This window comes from Balaenoptera musculus, chromosome 15, assembly GCF_009873245.2.
Source record: "Balaenoptera musculus isolate JJ_BM4_2016_0621 chromosome 15, mBalMus1.pri.v3, whole genome shotgun sequence".
NCBI classification, from domain to species: Eukaryota; Metazoa; Chordata; class Mammalia; order Artiodactyla; family Balaenopteridae; genus Balaenoptera; species Balaenoptera musculus.
In genome coordinates this window covers 46,815,722-46,836,310 of record NC_045799.1, presented here as the reverse complement: position 1 = coordinate 46,836,310, position 20,589 = coordinate 46,815,722, and the positions used below count along the sequence as shown (strand labels likewise).

The 20,589-nt window shown below is 47.9% G+C and overlaps 1 protein-coding gene across 3 annotated transcripts in view; it reads left to right on the top strand.

Annotated features, from left to right (window-relative positions):
* Positions 1 to 20,589, top strand: part of RIN2 (Ras and Rab interactor 2) — a 224,159-nt gene that overhangs the window by 148,336 nt on the left and 55,234 nt on the right. For all 3 annotated transcript variants that reach the window (XM_036825813.1, XM_036825812.1, XM_036825814.1), the window contains one exon: positions 13,058 to 13,158. In XM_036825813.1, coding sequence (XP_036681708.1) covers positions 13,058 to 13,158 — 101 coding nt within the window. The remainder of the gene's footprint in view (positions 1 to 13,057; positions 13,159 to 20,589) is intronic.

Sequence of the window (20,589 nt, the reverse complement as noted above, 5' to 3'; positions counted from 1 at the left end):
AGGAAGCTGGAAGGCTGGCTGGTCATCTGACCGCACCTGTTTTGTAAGTTCCAGGATTGTAGTCCCACGCAGCATGTTTGTTACTAAGAAGACAGCAAAACAAGGCACTAACAATCGACCAGCACAACCTCAGGCCCTTCCACTTGAGCTCCATGAAGACAATTGACAGCGCATTTCAATTCTAAGATGTACTGATTTTCAAAATTTACCATCTCTGAAGTTATTTGTATCCTATAGTCAAGGGTGTGTTATAATTGGCGGATCTTTTAGTTTTTCTTGATGGTGTCTTATAATGATAGTATCTTAAATTTGATGGAGCACATTGTATGTCTTTCTTCTCTGTTGTTGACCTAGAGTACTCTATATATGTTTCTTTTTTTTTCTTATTTTCCCCCAGCTTTATTGAGATATAATTGACATCCAGCACTGTTCAGCATAATGATCTGACTTACGTACATCATGAAATGATGACCACACTAAGTTTAACAAACATCCATCATTTCATATAGGTACAAAATAAAAGAAAAAGAAAAAAGATTTTTTTTCCTTGTGATGATAACTCTTAGGATTTACTCTCTTACATTACATCCCAGTGCTTATTTATCTTATAACTGAAAGTTTGTACCTTTTGACCACCTTCATCCAATTTCCCCTCCCCGACCCTCAACTCCCACCTCTGGTAACCACAAATCTGATCTCTTTTTCTATCAGTTTGTTTGTTTTTGAAGTATAATTGAGCTACAAGACTAAGTTAATTTCTGGTGCACAACATAGTGATTCAGTATTTCTGTACATTACAAAATGATCACCACTGTAAACATTTCTTTAAAATCTTTTTAAAATATGCAAAATCAAGACTTCAGACACAAATGCTGAAGCCAGGGCTGTAGAAACATTAGTGCCAACTCTTAGAAAGAGCTTTGTGCTTCTGTCGGTTAGCTTGTTATTTCACCTTAAAACACAAAGCCACGGGCAGTGATATGGCAATATCTGTGACATCTGAGGTCATTGAAGAATCTAACGCAACACTGGCCTCGGACAACTGACAAAGTAAATCAGGACCTCAGCCAAATGACTGTTTCAAGATACACCACACTGGCTGCTTCCATGTTTCATATGTGGAACTACACTCTGTGTATCTTTATTTTTTAATGAATTTATTTATTTTATTTTTTTATTTTTGGCTGCGTTGGGTCTTCGTTGCTGCGTGTGGGCTTTCTCTAGTTGCAGCGAGTTGGGGCTACTCTTCGTTGTGGTGCGCGGGCTTCTTATTGCGGTGTCTTCTCTTGTTGCAGAGCACGGGCTCTAGAGCGCAGGCTTCAGTAGTTGTAACGCACTGGCTTAGCTGCTCCGTGGCATGTGGGATCTTCCCAGACCAGGGCTCGAACCCGTGTCCCCTGCATTGGCAGGCATATTCTTAACCACTTCGCCACCAGGGAAGCCCCACTCTGTGTATCTTAAAAAAAATTTTTTTTCCAATGTAACTAAATTTAAAGTTATATCAGTGTTTGCTGTGGAGGATCATTTCAAATATCGTTAAACTAACAGACAGCTCTGGGCTGGGCCTCTAGAAGTGGCACCGATTTACTCCCCATATTTGGGCCTCCCCATGTTTGGTGGCAAGTGTCTGGCAGGGTAGAGCCAGTGTGGGTCTCTCTTACGAGTCGACAGGAGCAGTTTACAGTTGAGTCGTTAGAGAGGCCGTGTTTTAAAGCCAACGGCTCCTGCTCGGTGAGAACTTAATCACGGCTCAGAAGAGAGCTCTGCGCTCTGCATGTGGAACCACGTCGGTGCGTTTGCTGGTGAATAATTGAAAACCCTTAGGCGGCACCTTTGCAGTGGCTGCCACAATGTCAGCTACTTCCCCATGGTGTCCAGCTGAGGCTCTAATGGTCGGGCTGGAGCCCCACCCACTCTGTGTCCTGATTTACCCCTGGTCTAGAAGGAAATGAACAGGGAAGTTACCAAGAGGAAGGCGGAAGAGGGAAGAGCACCCATTCATTCAACAAGTCCTGGGCCCCGGACTCTCCTGAGTTCAGAGGTCTCCACAGGGCAGAGGGACACCGTTCCTGCTCTGCAGAACTTACATCCAGGTGGGAGCCATTCGAGAGAGCCTCTGGCTCCAGGAGGGTCCCAGATGCAGGGCCATCAACCTCACGTGGTGAAAGAGGGCGGCCAAGTGGGAAGGTTGGGGGCATCTTGGGTCAGTGTCTCCAGGAACAAACCCAGAGCTGAAGATTTTCGTGAAAGTGGCTTATCAAGAAGTGCTCCCAAGAGAAACTCGTAGCGGAGTCGGGCAGAGAAGGTCAGCAAGGGTCCAAGTTCAAGCACAGTCCCCTGAGGGTAACTTTGGCTCCATCTTAAAGGAATAGAGGTGAGGGATCTGGAGTACTTACACCCCAGCGCCCATCAGTCAGTGGTCCAGAACTGACTCTGAGGGCCCTTCTGGGTCTGTGTGCACCAGACAAAGCAGGTTCCGTCCTCCGACAAGGGACTTGGGGCTGGCCGTGGAGGGCCAGTTCCCGTCCCCTGAAGGCGTTGGGGAAGCACCTAACGTGTCTGGCGGAAACACTGGTCTCGGGGGAGGCCACTGTGCAGCCTGATGTTTGCAGGGCTTTTCAGATGTGGGGAAGGCCCAAGAGGCTAAACGCTACCGAAGCCTTGTCCCTCGATGAGGTCCCGCAAGGAGTACCAGTGCACGTAAGGGGCACCGGTACTGATTGGGTCTCCCCGAATTTCAAATATTTCTACCCATTCAAAGTACATCCATGCTGGACTACCCTGGTGGCTCAGTGGTTAAGAATCCGCCTGCCAATGCAGGGGACATGGGTTCGAGACCTGGTCCGGGGAAGATCCCACGTGCTGCGGAGCAGCTAAGCCCGTGCGCCACAACTACTGAGCCCGTCTGCCACAACTACTGAAGCCCCCGCACTTAGAGCCCATGCTCTGCAACAAGAGAAGCCACCGCAATGAGAAGCCCGCGCACCACAACGAAGAGTAGACCCTGCTTGCTTCGACTAGAGAAAGCCCACGTGCAACAACAAAGACCCAACACAGCCAAAAATAAATAAATTTATTTTAAAAAAACAAAAACAAAGTACATCCATGCTTATCAGGCCCCTAACAAGCCCCGTGGAATTCAGGTGCCTGGGAGGACATAGCACGTGGAGGTCTCCCTCACTGGCATTGCCGTAGGACCTGCGTCCCCAGCAGATACAATCAGCCAGCACATCCTGTATCCTTAACCCCAGCCCGTACTTCTGGCACGCCTTAAACCAGACCTCTCACTTTTCTGTCCTCCGAGGGTGGTGGGGTACATCGCTAAGCCCTCTCCCCACGGGCGAACACTAAAGGTGCCCGTCTGCTGCGGACTTGGCCTGCAGCCCCTCCTTGGACTCTTAAACAGCCCTGAGAAGCAGGCCTCAGAGTGTCCTCAGTTCATGCATGAGAAAATTTAAGGGGTCAAATTATTTCCTCAAGGATGCCTTGCTTGAATTAGCAGAGCCAAAGGAATTTGAAGCCGGGCCTTTAGCCAAAATTCTGCTTTTAAATATTCAATTATTCACTTGTGTTTGTTTCTTCTAAATACTGCTATTTACTACTTTGTGCTAAAAACAGAAAGTTACTCGTGTCAAACCATTCACTTAACTCAGAGGAGGGGGAGGGGGTGGATTGCTTATTAGCTTTTCCTCTATGTGAGTGTGTTGGAGATGGGCTGTATTTTTTTTTTAACTCCAAAGGAGAAAGTGGAATAAAAAGGTAGTGTGTGTTGTTTTTTGGTAAACGGGAAGGTTCTGATTGTGGTTAAGGGGCCGTTTGGATCAGCAGGGCTAGTAGGGACTGTGGCATAAATACTGTGGCACCCTTTGGCTCTCCATTTGGAATGAAAAACCCAGGGCAGAGCTCACGCCTTCTGGGCCACCCCCAGCCTTTGGGCAAATTAAGGAAAAGCAGCCTTCTGGGCACATTCTTTGGTCTGCAGAAGGCACCTTGGGGCAGATGTAGGTGTCCCAGGGCCAGGGTTTAGGGATGGGGGACGGGGGGCATGGGTAACCAGCCCTGGCCTTACTATAGTCATCTCCTCACCTCCTCGTCCTGACTTCACATCACACTCAGAATTAAATCCAGATGGATGAAAGGCCTGCAAATAAACAAATGCATCATATGTAAATAGGAAAACTATGTGTGTCTTAGCATAAAACAGAGGAGACTTTATTACTTCAAGATAAGGTATGTCTTCCTAGCAAAGTTTAGTCAGCAAGAACCATAAGGAACTTTTGATTCTATCAACATTGAAAGTTTAACGAAACGTAAAGGACAGAGACGCAGGATGAGAGAAAATCTTTTAAATATTTGAGACAATGGATTCATATCCACAACTTACACAACTTAAGAAAAATCAAGAAACCCCAAAACGGCAACAAATAAATGAACAGGCAATCCTTCCGAGGAAGAAATACAAATAGACAACAAAAATAGGTAGGGGAGAAAAAGTTGCCACCCCAAAATATCTCTTTGGCATGCAGATTATTTGGAGCTGAAAACAATCACCCAAAAGACTCAGGAAGGGGACTTCCCTGTGGTCCAGTGGGTAAGATTCCACACTTCCAATGCAGGGGGCCCGGGTTTGATCCCTGGTTGGGGAACTAGATACCGCATGCATGCCGCAACTAAGGAGTCTCCATTGCCGCAACTTAAGACCTGGCACAACCAAAGTAAATGAATAAAATAAATATTAAAAAAAAAGACTCAGGAAGAACCTTTGACCTTCCACCTAAACTGCCTAAAAGAATGCAGATAGAGGACCTGTTCCAGGAAGGGAGCCGTCACCATAAATACCTCTAATATGAACGAGGTGGTGGAAGGAAGTCTGTTCATACTCCTCTCTGGGTCCCATTGTCTCTGCAGGGCCCAGCAAACCTTTGTTTCCCAAACATCTGCCGTTCCATCTCATGTGAACTGCCTTCCTCCCCTTTGAAGCCCCAAACCACTATCCCAACATCCTCTTTTGTCTTGAGCTGAAGGTGGTATATAAAGGTTTTGGCCATTTTGGTGAGTTACTCAGTTCTCCTGGGTCTCTGCCATGTGTACATGTTATTAAACTTTTGTTTGATTTTCTGCTGTTACTCTGTCTCATTTTAATTTATTTAATTTATTTTAGTTTTTAACTCTTAGACCAGCCAGAAGAACCTAGAAGGGTAGAGGAAAGTTTATTCCTCCCTGACGCATATAATCTGGGCAAAGCACATTAAGACAATAAAAAGCCAATTGGACTCATCAGATTAGCCAAAGCTTAGAAGTCTGATACCAGCAAACACTAAGTGAGGTGGATGTTTTCAAAGAAGGTGGAGGCGCTTAGCTGGACACTGACCCCTGGAGAGCCACGTGGTACCACCTCAACCTATTACGTGCCTAGAACCTGGCATTTTCTCTGAGGTTGCACACAATACACAGGGCTGTTCATTATGGTAAGGATTGTGACAGCAACATATTGGAAACGACCTAAGCGTCTATCAAGATAGAATGGATGGGACTTCCCTGGTGGCGCAATGGTTAAGAATCCACCTGCCAATGCAGGGGACACGGGTTCAATCCCTGGTCCGGGAAGATCCCACATGCCATGGAGCAACTAAGCCCGTACACCACAACTACTGAGCCTGCACTCTAGAGCCCGTGAGCCACAACTACTGAAGCCCGTGTGCCTAGAGCCCGTGCTCCACAACAAGAGAAGCCACCATGACGAGAAGGCCGTGCGGAGCAACGAAGACCAATGCAGCCAGAAAAAAAAAAGATAGAATGGATACATGGTATATTCCTCCTGCATGGTTTATCCCTCTGGTGGAAAACCATTCCCACTTAAAATGAATGAACCAAGGTTTCGTGTATCAACATGGATAAATCCTACAATATTTCCTTGGGTGAAATGAGTGTAAACAAGCTATAGGACAGTACATCAGTACGATTCCATCTGGTAGAAAAAGCATACAGTGATAACATTCAAGAGTGATACACACAAAACTGATCGTTGTGGTTCCCTCTGAGTAGGTGGGATTATAGGTGTTAGTCAAGGGTGATTATAGGTGTTAGTCAAGGGTAATCTCAAGGGAGATTAGTTTTGTTTGTTTTTGGCCGCGCCATACAACATGCAGGATCTTAGTTCCCCGGCCAGGGATCGAACCCATGCCCCCTGCATTGGGAGCGTGGAGTCTTAACCACTGGACTGCCAGGGAAGTCCTGAGGGAGATTAGTTTTAACTATGTGGACTAAAAGAAATGCACAACCTAAAAGTTGAGAATTATGTTTTATTCGGTGGACATACTGAGGTGATAACTCTGAGGGACTGTTCCAGAGAGGTCAGGGAGGAGCCAGATATATAGGAGTTTTTGCAAAAAAGAACAAGTAGTCTGAACATCGAAAGATTACTGTTCATTAAAGAAAAAACAGACATCTCAAATTTATGAATTTAGCACTTTCCGTTGGGAAAGATGCAAGAGTCTGGGCTCATCGACATCATTCCTTGGTATGCACCGTAGCTATCTAGGGACACTATCCTGTTTTGAGTCCCCTCAGGGTGCACAGTCAGGGAACTGCAGTGGCTGCTGGCTTGATGGCCCTGACATCCTTTGTTTACTGATATGACAGGCAACACTCTTCATCCACAACTACAATAATCCGTGTTTTTCATGGGAATGTATTATGTTTGTAATTTTAATTAAATTTCAAAAATGTAAATGCAAACACGCTTGGGAGACGTGACACACACAGAGTAAAAGCAAAACAAAGAAAAGGGCAAGGTTCCGAGAGATGCTCCAACATTATTCCCCAGCCACTCCTCTGCAGGTGAAGGGAAGCAGCTTTCATTACTTCTTTGTTTCCATGGTGACGGTTCCTGGGGGCAAAGATCATTTGAAAGTTTGTAGAAAGTCCATTATTTTCCAGACTGCTTCAGAAAAACTCCAGCATGGGGTGTGCCTGCAAGACCAGGGGGCCCCTCCAGCTCAGCAGAAGCAGACAGGAAAGGCAGTTGTCAGGGTCAATGGTTGTTCATGACCTGGAGCTGGGTCTAATCCCACTAAGCTGATAGGATTGTAAAGGCCAATCACACCCCAAGGCCAAGTTGATGCACTTGGGGAACAGAAATTCTGTGGCTAAGGGCCAAGCACTTGACTTTTCCCACACCCTAGGTTTCAAGTCTTCATCTATCAGCGACACATCCTTTTCAGAACCTCGGATAACATTCCTGAGTTGGTCCTGGAATTCCAAGAGCGCTGTATCAGACCTTGCTCTATAAGTACTTTCTCGTTTTATTTTTTACTTAACCTTCAAGAGAATTTTTCTCCTTTTATCTAACCCTAAAAGAAAGAAAACAAGATTTGGAGTCCCTCCCTTTTCCCTCCCTCCAGCCTGCCCTGCAAGCAGGGGTGACAGACAACAGCTTCTCTCTCGGTTGGTGGGGGAAATTGATGTCTAGCGGGCAGATCTCGAGATTAGAGACTTCTGGGCAGACAGGCAGAAGGAGGGTTGGAGTCTGCGAACACTGGTCTTTTGTAGATCCAGTCGGCTGCTGGGGATGAAATGGCCTCTTTGCAGGCTGGGAGGTGTGTGAGTCGGTTTTAGGTGTCAGCTTTATCAGCTCTCTGCTTCCTAGCAGGTCACCATTGATATAAAGAGAGAATTTAACTAGGAAGAGAATGCGAGAGCATTTAGGGGCATGCTGCAGAATGTTTTAATCTCATCATCCTATTTAATCATCCAACTCTCTCCGCCAAAGCATCCAGGGTCCAGGGATGAGGGGGCCCAGGTGGGTTCAGGACTCAGCTGGCAGGAGGCCAAGGCGGGATTTGAAGGCAGGTCTTTCCGAGCCCCAGCTGGGGCGCTCACCACCCCTCCTTGCTGCCAGACCCCCCGGGAGTGGCTGCAAGCTGTCTGCCTCCACACTGTGCCCGCCTGCTGCTGGAAGTGTGGCCCCGAAGGTGAGGTTCCCGCCGACTGGGACGTTACCCAGAATGATTACAGATTGGTCCACATCAGTGTAGACTCCTGTGCCAGGCTAGAGCCCGGCAGGTCCCGCCTTGTCCAGGCCGAGTCCTGGGTGTGATGTCGGGAAAGAACCTGGGACTTCCCAAATTCTTCTCCTGCCCTTGGCCTGGCTGCCGGAGAGTGTGAAAATCGCCTAGGTGAGCACTTCCTGTGCTTTGTTTTGGAGCCCCGGGGTGCTGGCTTTCTGAGCAGAATGAGGGAGGGACCCAGAGACCCAACCCCTGGCTTGGTCCCCCTGTGGCGGCTGCAGAAGGGCCCGTCCTGCTGGTAAACCCCTCTCCTTGCTCTGGGAGGCAACACACCAGCCCCGTCTCCCCAAGGAGCACGGCGGACACTGGCAGTGCCCTGGCTCTATCAGGGCGGGCTCTGCCGTGCCCTGACCGTGTCACTGCCTGTGGAGCTTTCTGGAGAGATCGATCACACCTGATGTGTTTTGGTACAAGAACTACTGTCTCACCAGCTCAGTGCCCTGAAACCTGATGGCCCATCTCTGGAAATGATTCACTGAAGAACAGCCGTTTGGCTCTGTTGCCTCCTTCCCAGGTGTCCACGGCATGTCCTGGGCGGCCTATCAGGGTTGTGGACAGAAGCGCTGGCTTCCCAGCTTGGCACATGCTTGGGCAGCCCCTTCCCCCTTGTAGGAATTCTCGACAGGGACCAGGATGTGCTGGGGTTTCGGGTTGTGTAAGTGGATTTGGAGAAATTTCGATGAGGCAGCACTGACTTGGATAAAGCGCTTACGCTGAAACCACTGTTGGCTTTAACGTGGGAAAAGGCTAAAACTTAGGTTCAAACTGGTCCCCTTTGGTGGGTGGTAAGTTATCTCTGTTTGCCCTCAAGGCATGAAATCTGGAAGAACATGAGAGCATAGGGATGAGGTCAAACATCTGCAGGAATTAAAACCAGTCACACACACACACGTGTATCTGGGGACAATGTGGGGAACAGCTCAAATCCCATCAGTGACACCTGGGCCGACCTCAGGGAGAGGCAGAGGTTTCAGGATGACTGTTGCTGTTGGAGGGGCCTGGTGGGCGTATAAACAGGTCACTCAGAGGCAGGCCTGGCTCTGGACCCCTACCCTCTGGTCCATTTGTCGGGTAAATCTGTGCCGTCAGGTGGATGAGTTGGGGTCGAAAGGGATGGAGGGGCTGAAAAAGCCCTCATCCGGCCTGAAGAGCCCCATAGCCATCCAGCCAGGGGCAACCTCTGTCATCATCCACCTTTGTGTCTTGGGATCACCACGCCTCCCTTCTGCTTTACAGGTAAGCAGTGTTACCTGTGATTTGCCATCCGAGTGCTGCTGAGTGACAACCACAGTTTGTAGTGTGTGTTTGGGACAAAACAGCCTGGCCGGAGCGGAGCGGATCAGCTGCTTTTCCTGGGGAAAGCCATTTGGGATTTTGACATTCAGATCACAGCTGTGGCCGTGAAGGGGACTGAGGGCGGAGAGGCTGAATGTGCTGCAGTGGGAATCTTTCCTCCGAGGTTTGCCCGAGGCCGAGGCTGGGCCTCCCCAGGGCAGGCCTGTCTGTCCTGTGTGTCCCTCATGGGCTGTGTGTGGCGCTCCTCTCCAGGACCCCAGCCGCGGCCTAGAATGGGAGGGGGGACCCACCAAGCTCACCCCACTCCTCCCACCGTTTTAGTTCCTCCTTTTTCCATTTTCATACGCATCCACCCTTTTTCTTATTTTCCTAATAATTTTGATGATGAAGTCGTTTAAACATACAGAAGATCACACATGATACTAAAACACACATCACTAGCTCCGTCAGATCTCATCATTTTGTCATTTTGCTTTAAGAAATGAAAAGTTGCCAGAGGTTGAGACCCTCTACCTGTGCTCACCTGCATCCACTTCTCTTCCTGAGGTTTAGGATGGTAACCCTGTACTTCATCTTGGAGTTGTCTTTATTTATGTGTATATCTACAAACCCTCAATAGTACAATTTTGCCTGGTTTTAAACCTCATGTACTGAATGTAATCCTTTTCAACCTTTTTTGTTTTTGCTTTTATGAAAACTTGTTTGAGCTTTTATGTCTATATATGTGTTGATGCATATAACCTGGTTCATTAATTTTAACTGCCACGTAGTATTCTAACCCTCCATTTATCCATTCTCCAATTGATGGACATTTAGGTGCTTATAATTTGGTTTTCTTACGAATGGCGGTACAGCCAATATTCTTCTCAAGGTCTCCCTGCACGCACGTGCACGAGTTTCTCTCATATGTAGTACGTATACAGGAGGTCTGTGTATCTCCAGCTCTACAAGATACTGCACATCACTCTCCAAAGTGCTCTCCAAACGCTCCTCCAGCAACACGTGAGGGTTTCTGTTTTCCCACGTCCTCGAGTATTTGGCATTGTCAGACTTTTTAATTTGTGCCACTGGACTGTGTGTAAAAGATCTCCTGGTCTTCTCTCCCAAGGCCCCAGTACTTCCAGAAGCTCCACCTACAGCCTGCACCCCAGTCACACATGAAGGGGATGGACTTGGCTGGTCTCCTGTCTCCTGACCTCTAAGTATTGGGAGTGCACAGAGCTGTTTGCTGGGGCCCCTTCTCTAACTTCCCCGCCCCCTTAGGTAATCTCTCCTTGTCACAGGACTTTGAAACACTAACACCTATTCCAGTGACTTCCAAATGTACAAGTTGTTCCACCCTTAATATCAAAAGCCACTTAATACATTTAATTGATGGCCAGTAAGCAACTCAGTTAAAACTTAACCTACGCAGTGTCCAGCTTGATTTCTTCCTCAAATCTAATCCTTCCCCATTTTTTCCCATCTCAGTCAAGGGCACTGTCATCTCTCTAATTGCTCAAGCCAACAACTTAGGAGTTGTCCTTGATTCTTCTCTTTCCCCACCGCCACGTTCAGCCCATCAACTTCTATTAATTTCCGTGTCCAATTGTTCCTGGATTTCCCCCCTTCTTTCTAATTCCACTGCTACCACTTTGACCAAAGCCACCATCACCTCTTGGCTGGACCATTGCAGTTGCCTCCTAACTAGTTTTGCTGCTTCTCCTTACAAACCATCTCTAAGCCACAGCCAAGGGGATCTTTTTAGAACATAAAACAGGTAAAATGCCATTCCCCTACTAAAGCCCTCCAATGGTTCTCAGTTGAAAACTCAAATCCAAGGGTACCGTGATCTAGAAGGCGGACAAGGTCTGGTCAAAGGCAGACTGCACCCTTCCACATGCCTCCCTAGCCTCTGGGACTCTGTGTGGATGGCTCTTCCCTTGATCTTTTCATGGCTCCCTTGTCATTCAGGGCTCCATCACTTCCTGGAAGACATGTCCTGACCACCCCGCCATAGCTAGGGTGGCCCTTTAGCTGTTTCCTACAGCATCACTTGATTCTCTTTTCATTCTGGGACGTCTCAGTGCTCAGTGCTCTGGTCTGTGTCCCACCAGAATATCATCTCCATGAGGACTGTCAACCCTACTCTACACTTGCAGTGTATGGCAAGAAGTGGGTAGCCATAAAGTTATGAATGAATGAATGAATGAATAGATGGACGTCAACATTCTGGAACAGTCTCTAGGCTCAAAATGAAATTTCTCCCTGAGTCTGGGTGGTATGAAAGCTGCTTGAGGCAAGACGACACCTGTCTTTAGCCAAAACAGTGATTCTCAAGTGTTTTATAAATCCTAGGGCCCCTTCACACTGTTAAAAATTATGAAGGGCCCTACAAACAACTTGTGTTCATGTGTATTATATCTACAGATACCTGCTGTACCGTAAGTCCCCTACATACGAACCTTCAAGTTGCGAACTTTCAAAGATGCAAACGTGCGTTCGCACGTCCAATCACATAAGTTAGTTCATGTGTCTGGTGTACATCGTCACGTGCGTGCATCCTCTACAAGTGGTTGTGCTTTTGTGTACTTTACAGTACTGTATAGAGTACGGTAGTACAGTGTCTTTATTTCAAGCCTAGGATGTCCGGAAGCAAGCGTAAAAGCAGCGGTATATAGCCAATTGTGTTAGTTGGGTACCTAGGCTAACTTTGTTGGACTTAGCGAACAAATTGGACTTACAAACACGCTCTCCGAACGGAACTCGTTTGTATGTAGCGGACTTGCTGTATTACGAAATAAATGAAGAAAAAATTTTAAATATTTATTTTAAAACAATAATCGATTACATGTTGACATAAGTAACATTTATATGAAACAATTAACTACATTTTAAAAAAATGGACGAGCAGTGACACTTTGAGAGCCTCTGTTCCACACGCGCAGAGCCTGGTTAACACCAGTGAAGATGCTTTTGAATGAGCAGATGGGGGTGCTCAAGAATTCACACCAAACTTCAGGGTCAGATGTAGCCTCTTCCAGGCATGTGGGCGGGGAATGCGAGCCCACACAAGTCTTTTCCAAGAAGAGGACACATTTGCCCATCTCTTCCCCCTGTGGCTCCCTGACTGCCCACTCACCTGCTCCCAGCCTCACACAACCCTCTCTCTTCCCTTTCCCCTAACAATCTTCTCATCAAAAAGAAAAAAGAAAAAAGAAAAAAAAAGAAAGAAAGCAAAGAATAAGACGAGAAATAAATTTAAAGTCATTGGAAATTGATTTGCCAAGTGTATATATCTTTGAAACAGGCTTCTTTCTGTAACCAGTATAAGGATGGTATACATTTTAACCCAGGGCATCCTTTAGGAGTTTTCACTTTGGCAATATGTATTTTGAGGCCTGGTTTTGCCAAGATTTATTTATTCCTCTTTGTAGTCATGTTGAGAAGCCAAACTGGGTGTCAATATTTTTTTCTTAGGGCAATACCGAAACCTAAGTTCTTCCTCTTTCTAAGAAGCTGCTCCCTCCCTCTCTATTTTTTGCCCCCCAACCCCGGGCTGGGTAAAGGAAATTCACAAAGCCAGGATTTAAAAAAAAAAAAAAAAAAAAAAGGTGGTCATCTCTGTGCTCCTATTGCAGCGGCTGAAGCTGCTCAGCTCTGCACACGCCTCTTCCACTTCCTGACGTCACACTATTTTTGTCTTTGAATAGCTCATTGACACAATCGCCTCGGAGATTGGAGAACTGAAACAGGAGATGGTGCAGACAGATGTCAGCCTGGAAAATGGCCTGGGACCCACAGAAGCCCACAGGTGACCGAGGCGATTAGGCGTCGGGCGCGTGATGGGGGCGACGTGAGCCTGTTTAGCCACGAGGACTGCCGTCCCGGTCACCCCTCAGGTTTGGGAGCTGGGGGTGTGGTCGCCGCTCCAGAAGAAGCTCTCTGTAGGAGGTGGGAGTGGCCTAGGAACCAGTTGTCCGGGTTCCCGTTAATCCCTGTGAAGGCACTTGAATTTTACACCTTCTCCATTCCGCCTGGCATCAGAACCTGGAAAGCTAAAGTTCTGTCTGTCACATCCACCTACTCACAATGATGGAAACCGTAACGCAGTGGGATCCTCCGTGTGCAAAATAGAATTCAGTGTAGCCCGTGTCAGTCTCCAGAAGGTTTAAAGGGAGCACAAAAGAGGATGGACTCGTTTTGCATTCTCAGGTCAGAAAAAACCCCAGCCCCTTCCGTGGCCCTTAGCCTGACATGCGATCCAGCCTAGCGTATTGGAAATCGGATGTGGTTGTGAGTGATTAAGGAAGGCACTGGTTAGATGTGTTATAATGTGTGCACATTGCACGTGGTCTAGGTAGGTAGCTAGGGACTGGCTTTTTCTGCAGAATGGGGGTGCAGAGGTCAGAGTGGGGGGGCAGGCTGGAGGAGATCCCCCAAACCTCTTCCAGCTCTTGGAGGCTCTAGCTCATTTCTAGCAAGAACAACAGAGCATAAGCAATACAAAAACGGCACGGACACTTGGTGCCCCGGAGGCCAGATTCATTATCAGCTTCCCCCTTTTCTCGGGAAATGAAGTCGAGGTTGCCTGGTGCAGGGCAAGGGTGAGATCTGCAGAGTTGGTTTTGCTTGCAAGTCATGAGACGGGCAGGAGGAGTCCTGCAGAGGCAGGCGAACCAGGTTCTGGTTATCCAGGCAAGTTTCAAACCAGCCGGACTTGTTCCTGCCGTGGAGGAGGGGAGAGCTGGCAGTCCCCGCGAGGCACCCTGCAGCTGGGAGATGGTACTTCCACACCCTGCGTCTCTGGAGAATTTCCCCCTTAGCTGTGGAAAATTCTCGTGCCTGCCATTTCGTCTCCTTCCTACAAAAACGACAGAGGTAGACCAGGTGGTCCTCCCCGTGGCATTCTGTGATTCCCCTTGATCTCGGTGTGAACAGCTTTGGTGGTTTCATTTTTCTCCCCATAAACTAGACAAATGCCAATGATCTTTGATTAGAGATTTTCTGCTCCATGTTCAGAGTAGTTCCAAACTCCCTGGAACTTTTAGCCAGAGGATCTCTCTTTACCCTTAACATCTCCTTTAAGCTTTTCAAATTTAAGAATGACTGTAAGCATTCCACCATACCTTTTTTTTTCCAGGTTAATGTCAGTTATTCTTGAATGCTATGTTGGTTAACACTGAATTTATGAATTTTAAAAGGCGTTTTACTTGGTTTTTTTAAAATGGGACTCAGAAAAGTCAAGATTGTCTTTATTTAACGATGTACATGGTGTTTACCACGTGCCAGCCACTGTTCTAAGTGCATTGCAGCTGCCAACTCATTGAGTCTCCTAATTACCCTATAAAGGAAAGCTCCATCATGGCCCTCGTTCTGCTGATGTGGGACCCCTGTGACATGGAAAAAAAGCCAGCCTGAAGAGGCTGTGGCTTCTGTGCTGGGGTCTCTCATTGATTGTTTGGAAGCGTGGAACAGTGACTTTGTGTTAATCCCTCCATTTTGCCCAGCAGAGAAGTCAGGAGAGCCAGATGACGGGGGCGGGGTATGATGAGGAGCGCTCTGAGTTGTTTCCAAAGTGAAGGCAGAGCAGAGCAGAGCTGCGGTCACAGGGAAACAGCAGCTCAGCCTGGCACAGAACAGCCCAAAGGGCAGACGAGAGGGAAGGAGCAGGAGTGGGGGTAGCAGAGTCGTCTCAAGTGAGACCCCTGTAGAGAGAAGAAGCAATTGCCCACCATCCCCCCATACCTGGGCTGGGCACGTTCTGGTGGCCTCAGGGATGCATCACAGTCGTCTTCCTTTGTGGCATCGTCCTCGGTGAGGGTGCGTGTGAGCTGCGATCTAACCTCACCTGCCCCAGACACAGTCATCAGGAAGTGTCCGGGCTTCCTTAGCTTGTGGAATGTGAGGTTAAGGGCCAAGCTGGCGCCCTCGGTTAGGATGCTGTTCCCCACCTGCGGTGGCTTTTGGTTGTTCGTCTGTGGTCAATATTGACATGAGCTGGAGATCTTTAAACCTTTCCTGGTGTCATGAACCCCTTCTCAGGATATTTTAAATGCATGATATAAAATATGTAGGCTGACAGGGGAAACAGTTGTATTGGGATACAAGGATCAGATTTTTAACATGTGTGATTTCATAGCATAGGTACTTCTTTACTGACACGTTAAAAAGCCAAGTGAGGCTGTGGGTCTAGGAACTGCTGTCGTCTGGAAACAGAGATGAGCACACATGGTACTTCTGCACCGACAGTGAAGACACCTAGGGCTGCTGCTGGTGACAGAGTCTCAGGGGCTGAGAGAACTACTGGGATTTGTTGCCTGCGTTCGAAATGGGAGGAAAGTAATTTCAGATCCAGGTTAGTGAAAGTAAAGATGTCCCTTTTTTCCATCCAGTGGTCAGCTCCCACCTCCTGTCCCCTGCAGGGACACTTGTGGGCTTTGGGGACACCATGCTCCCTGGTTTCCTCTCACCTCACCTTCCACCGCTTCTAGTGTCCTGGCTGGTTCCTCTTTGGTCTCCCTGCCCTCCTGACCCTGGAGTACCCAGAGGCCTCTGCACTGTCCCCTTGTCTCTCGGAGTAAGTGCCTTAGTGTCCACATCAGTAAAATGGGGATAATGGCGGAGCTTTACCTCCGAGTTGTTAGGACTATTGAGTCAATAGCTGTAAAGGACTTATTATTAGCACAGTGTTGGCACGTGGTAAGTACAATATATTGTCTACAGAGAGATCTCTAGAGTAACTTCGTGTGCGATCTCATCCAGGCTTGTGGCTTTGATCCTATCTGTATGTTGGTGATTCCCAACTTGTATCCATCCCTACGCTGGTCCTCTCTTGGAATCCAGATGTTTGCATCCAGCTGCCCACTCAGCCTGACCTTTGGCATCTCAAACTTACAAAGACTGAGACTGAGCCCTCGGTTTCCCTTCACAAAGCTGCTTCTTCCCTGGTCTTCCCCATCCCGGTAACCTGCCTCCAGGTGTTTGGGCCTTGCATCAACCCTGATGCCTCTTCTCTCATAACCGCCTTCCCCTCCCCCTCCGGATCCTTGCAGCTCTACCTGTAAGATAGGCCCAGGGTCAGACCACCCCTCACCACCGCTGCGGTAGACCCCTGCCTGGTGCCTCTGCTTCATCATCACCGACCCACCTTCTCTGGGCTGTTATCTAAGCAGCAGAGAGGATGCTCTGACTTTATTTCCTCTGAATCCAAGTCACGGAACTCCCGTTCAAAGCCCTTTAGTAGTTTTCCATTTAAAACCAAAATCCTTCAGCCCTGTGGGATCTGACCCCTCCCCGCCCTCACCGGCTCTTCTTACAGTGTCTTCCCCTCCATCTGTCTGCTCCAGTACCCCGGCTCCTGGCCAAGCAGGCTCCTGCTCTCCGACCTTTGTACCTACTGTTCCCTCTGCCTGGAATGCCTTTCCTCCAGGAAGCAATCACCCATGGACCTTCCCTTCTTCTGTCCCCTTAGCTGGCTTTATCTTTTTTTTTTTTAATAAATTTATTTATTTTATTTATTTATCTTTGGCTGTGTTGGGTCTTCGTTGCTGCATGTGGGCTTTCTCTAGTTGTGGCGAGCGGGGGCTACTCTTCATTGCAGTGCGCGGGCTTTTCATTGCAGTGGCTTCTCTCGTTGCAGAGCACGGGCTCTAGGCGCGTGGGCTTCCGTAGTTGCGGCACACGGGCTCAGTAGTTGTGACTCACGGGCTCTAGAGCACAGGCTCAGTAGTTGTGGCGCATGGGCTTAGTTGCTCCGCGGCATGTGGGATCTTCCCGGACCAGGGCTCGAACTCGTGTCCCCTGCAGTGGCAGGCGGATTCTCAACCACTGCGCCACCAGGGAAGCCCCTGGCTTTATCTTAATTTGTAGAACTTGTACAGACCTGACATAGATTCACTTGCCTAATCATGTGTCTTCTGACTCCCAGCACTAGAAAGTAAGCTCTGTGAGAGGAGGGATTTGGTCTGTGTTCAGTGCTGTGTTTTCAGTGCCCAGAATGGTGTCTGGCATATGGCATACACTCAGTAAATGTTTGGTGAATGGACAAATGACAGATGCCAGCCCCTTGGAGATTCTAAAAGTATTCAAGCATCAGAAGCCTCTTGCAGAAACAAGACGTCACGCTCGTAAAGCAATTAGGGGATCCCAGCTAGTGCGTAAAAAAATAAAAAGTTGTAGATGTGTGATAGGCCTTAAGCTTCCTCCCTAGCAAAGCAGAGGGAGGGCCCAGAACCCCTTCCCGCTATGTTCCAGCCATGCTTCCTCCATCAGTTCTGAGTTACGGGCTGTTGTAATGTTTACCAATAAGGGAGCAGCTGATTAGCTCTGCCCCAGGCCCTCTGCTGGTGTTTTACTGAAGAGAATCCGGGAAGCCGGGAGGAGGAGGATGACGGGTTTCTTGTCGATGCTCTCTCCAAATGCTGCAGCTTATTTCCTCTTTCTCCCCACCCCTTTCCCCCAAAGACTAGAGTATGGGAAAATAAAGGCTTTTTACTTTCCCCTCCTTCCCCCGTGATTTCCCAGTCCCTTTTCAGTTGGGGGAAGGGTGTCTCTGGGCAGGCACGTCACCAGAGCTCCACCCGCATCCCCACCTGGACTCATCACCTCTGGACTGAGGCCCATCTCTAAAGATCCCTTTGTCCTCAGGTAGAAAGAGGGATCCAGCAAAACAGCTTCACAAAAAGAGGCTCCTGCTGGGTGTGCAGGGCCCCCTGGGGATCCCAGCTGGACCAGGTCACGATGGCTGTCGCTGCCCCTGTGTACCGTCTTATCCTCCTTTACGCCCCCCCCCATTCCTGCTGTCGCCTCACTGGGACACTCCAGCCCAAGTGGATGACTGGGGTGCCCAGGCTCCTGAAACTCCACCCCCATCACTCCACACCCCTAGTTCAGACACACAGAATTCAAAACTCCCTTGGCAGCCCTGCCCAATGCCACGGGGTAGCAGTCGTTCCCCACCACTGGCCACTTCTGGAAGGGTCTGTGTCCCTGAGGAAGTTGCAAGCTTCTTAGCAGCTGTGCAACAGCATTGATAGCAAAACCACAAGACACTCAGACTGCCCCCCCTGGTACCGCCCTTCACTTCTTCACTTGGCTAGAGGTTGGAACACAAGATTGGAAGAGGAGAGTGGTGGCTTACAGTCTGGGGAAGAGGCACAACCAGAGCCTGTTAGCTGCCCTCTGGCTTCTGAATGAAACCCTCTCGCATTTAGTGCTGCATTTCAGAAAGTCCCACCAGAGTAAAACAAGATGAAGAAAAAGCACACACATCAGTTCGCAGTTAGGTGAGTTGTCACAAAGTAAACACAGCACAGCACCCAGATCAAGACACAGAACGTTCTCAGTGCCCCCCAGGGGCTCCCTTCTAAACACTGCACGGCAAGGTAACCACTTTCTATTGCCATCGATTAGTTTTGCCTGTTTTTGAACTCTATATGACTGGAATCATACAGCATGTATTCCATTCTGTGACTACAACACAAGTTGTGTATCCATTCTACTGTTGATGGGTATTTGTGTTGTTTCCAGCTTGGGACTATTTTGAATAACGCTGCAATGAACATTCTTGTGCATGTCTTTTGGGGAACACATGTGACATGCTTCAGTTAGGGATATGGGAGTGAATTGTTGGGCTGTAGGATGCTTATATATTCAACGTTAGTAAACGGTGCCCAAGAGTTTTCCAAAGTCATTTTGTCAATTTGCACTTCCACCAACAGTGTGTGGGAGTTCTGAATGCTCTGTTCTCATCTATACTTGCTATTGGCTACTTTTTCAATCTAGCTATTTGGATGGATGTGTGGGTGTAGAGCTTCTGAAACCATGACGGATGAAGGCAGGTGTGATTACCTGTATGTTGTGACTCAGTGCTTATCTCAGTGCTCTGGGAGTCAGGAACTGGGGACTCTCCAGTTTTTCTGTTTTGTTTTGTTTTTTATTTTATTTCTGGCTGCATTGGGTCTTCGTTGCTGCGCGCGGGCTTTCTCTAGTTGCGGCGAGCAGGGGCTACTCTTCGTTGTGGTGCGGGGGCTTCTCATTGCGTTGGCCTCTCTTGTTGAGGAGCACGGGCTCTAGGCACACGGGCTCAGTAGTTATGACACATGGGCTCAGTAGTTGTGGCACACGGGCTTAGTTGCTCCGCGGCATGTGGGATCTTCCCGGACCAGGGCTGGAACCTGTGTCCCCTGCATTAGCAGGCGGATTCTTAACCACTGCACCACCAGGGAAGCCCTGACTCTCCAGTTTTAACAGAGCATCCTTTTACCATTTTCATATGTCTAGATTCAAGGCTAAAGTCCTGGGGAATTCTGAGCTGACAGCCAATTCACTGGGTGATATTTATGAAACCTGTGAAGTTATGGAAAGGATTATTTGGGGGAGGGGATGAAAAGAGAAAATAATCCAGAAATAATGAGAAAAAATATGTACCTTTTATTATTTCTATTTCTGCTTATGAATCTTAGATCATAAACTTGCAGCAGAAAAAAACTGCCAACAAAATTCTCTCCATCTCTTAGCTTCTTTTCCTTTACTTTGCTCAGTACTTATATGCAGAAATATTTAGCATCTCATGAATTGATTTGACCAAGGCCATTGGTTGCATCACAACTAAGAACTGAATGTGCCCAAATCTGATACAGCTACCTTGGGCATTTAAATTCTTCTTTTAAACTCAGAATACATCTGCCTCTAATACAGTTTCCCATATTTAATAAATACATGTCCTCAACATCGGTAACTTCAAACACAGACTTTAATGTGACTTCATATTATTCCTTTCCATTTTTTTTCTCTTGAAACATCACATACAGAGTGACTGTTCTTCTCTGATTTATAGCTACTTCTGCTCTTCTGAAGATCTTGGAGAATGTATTCATGAGGTCATTTGGAAGCAAGTTCAAGTCATTGGATGCAAAACTCGCTTTGCATTTTGTCTCCTTGCATAGTGTCTGTGTCGTGTGCAGGGTTAGCCAGCAGAACAAATACTTTCCTCTTTTGCCATGTCTGGAAACCTGCCTGTACCTCAGGCCATTCGTTCAGATGCTGTGGCATCTGAGGGCAGGCCACGCCTAGAACCAGCCACACCTGTCAAAAAGGTTGGTTTGCTTCCTGCAGCAGACACAGGAAGCTCACAATAATCATTTGCTACAGAATATTAGGTATGTCTTTCAGTATCTTAGATCCCTTCTAAAAAATGTTTGCTGTCATCAAAGTTTATGGCTCTGTCTTACACATGATCTAT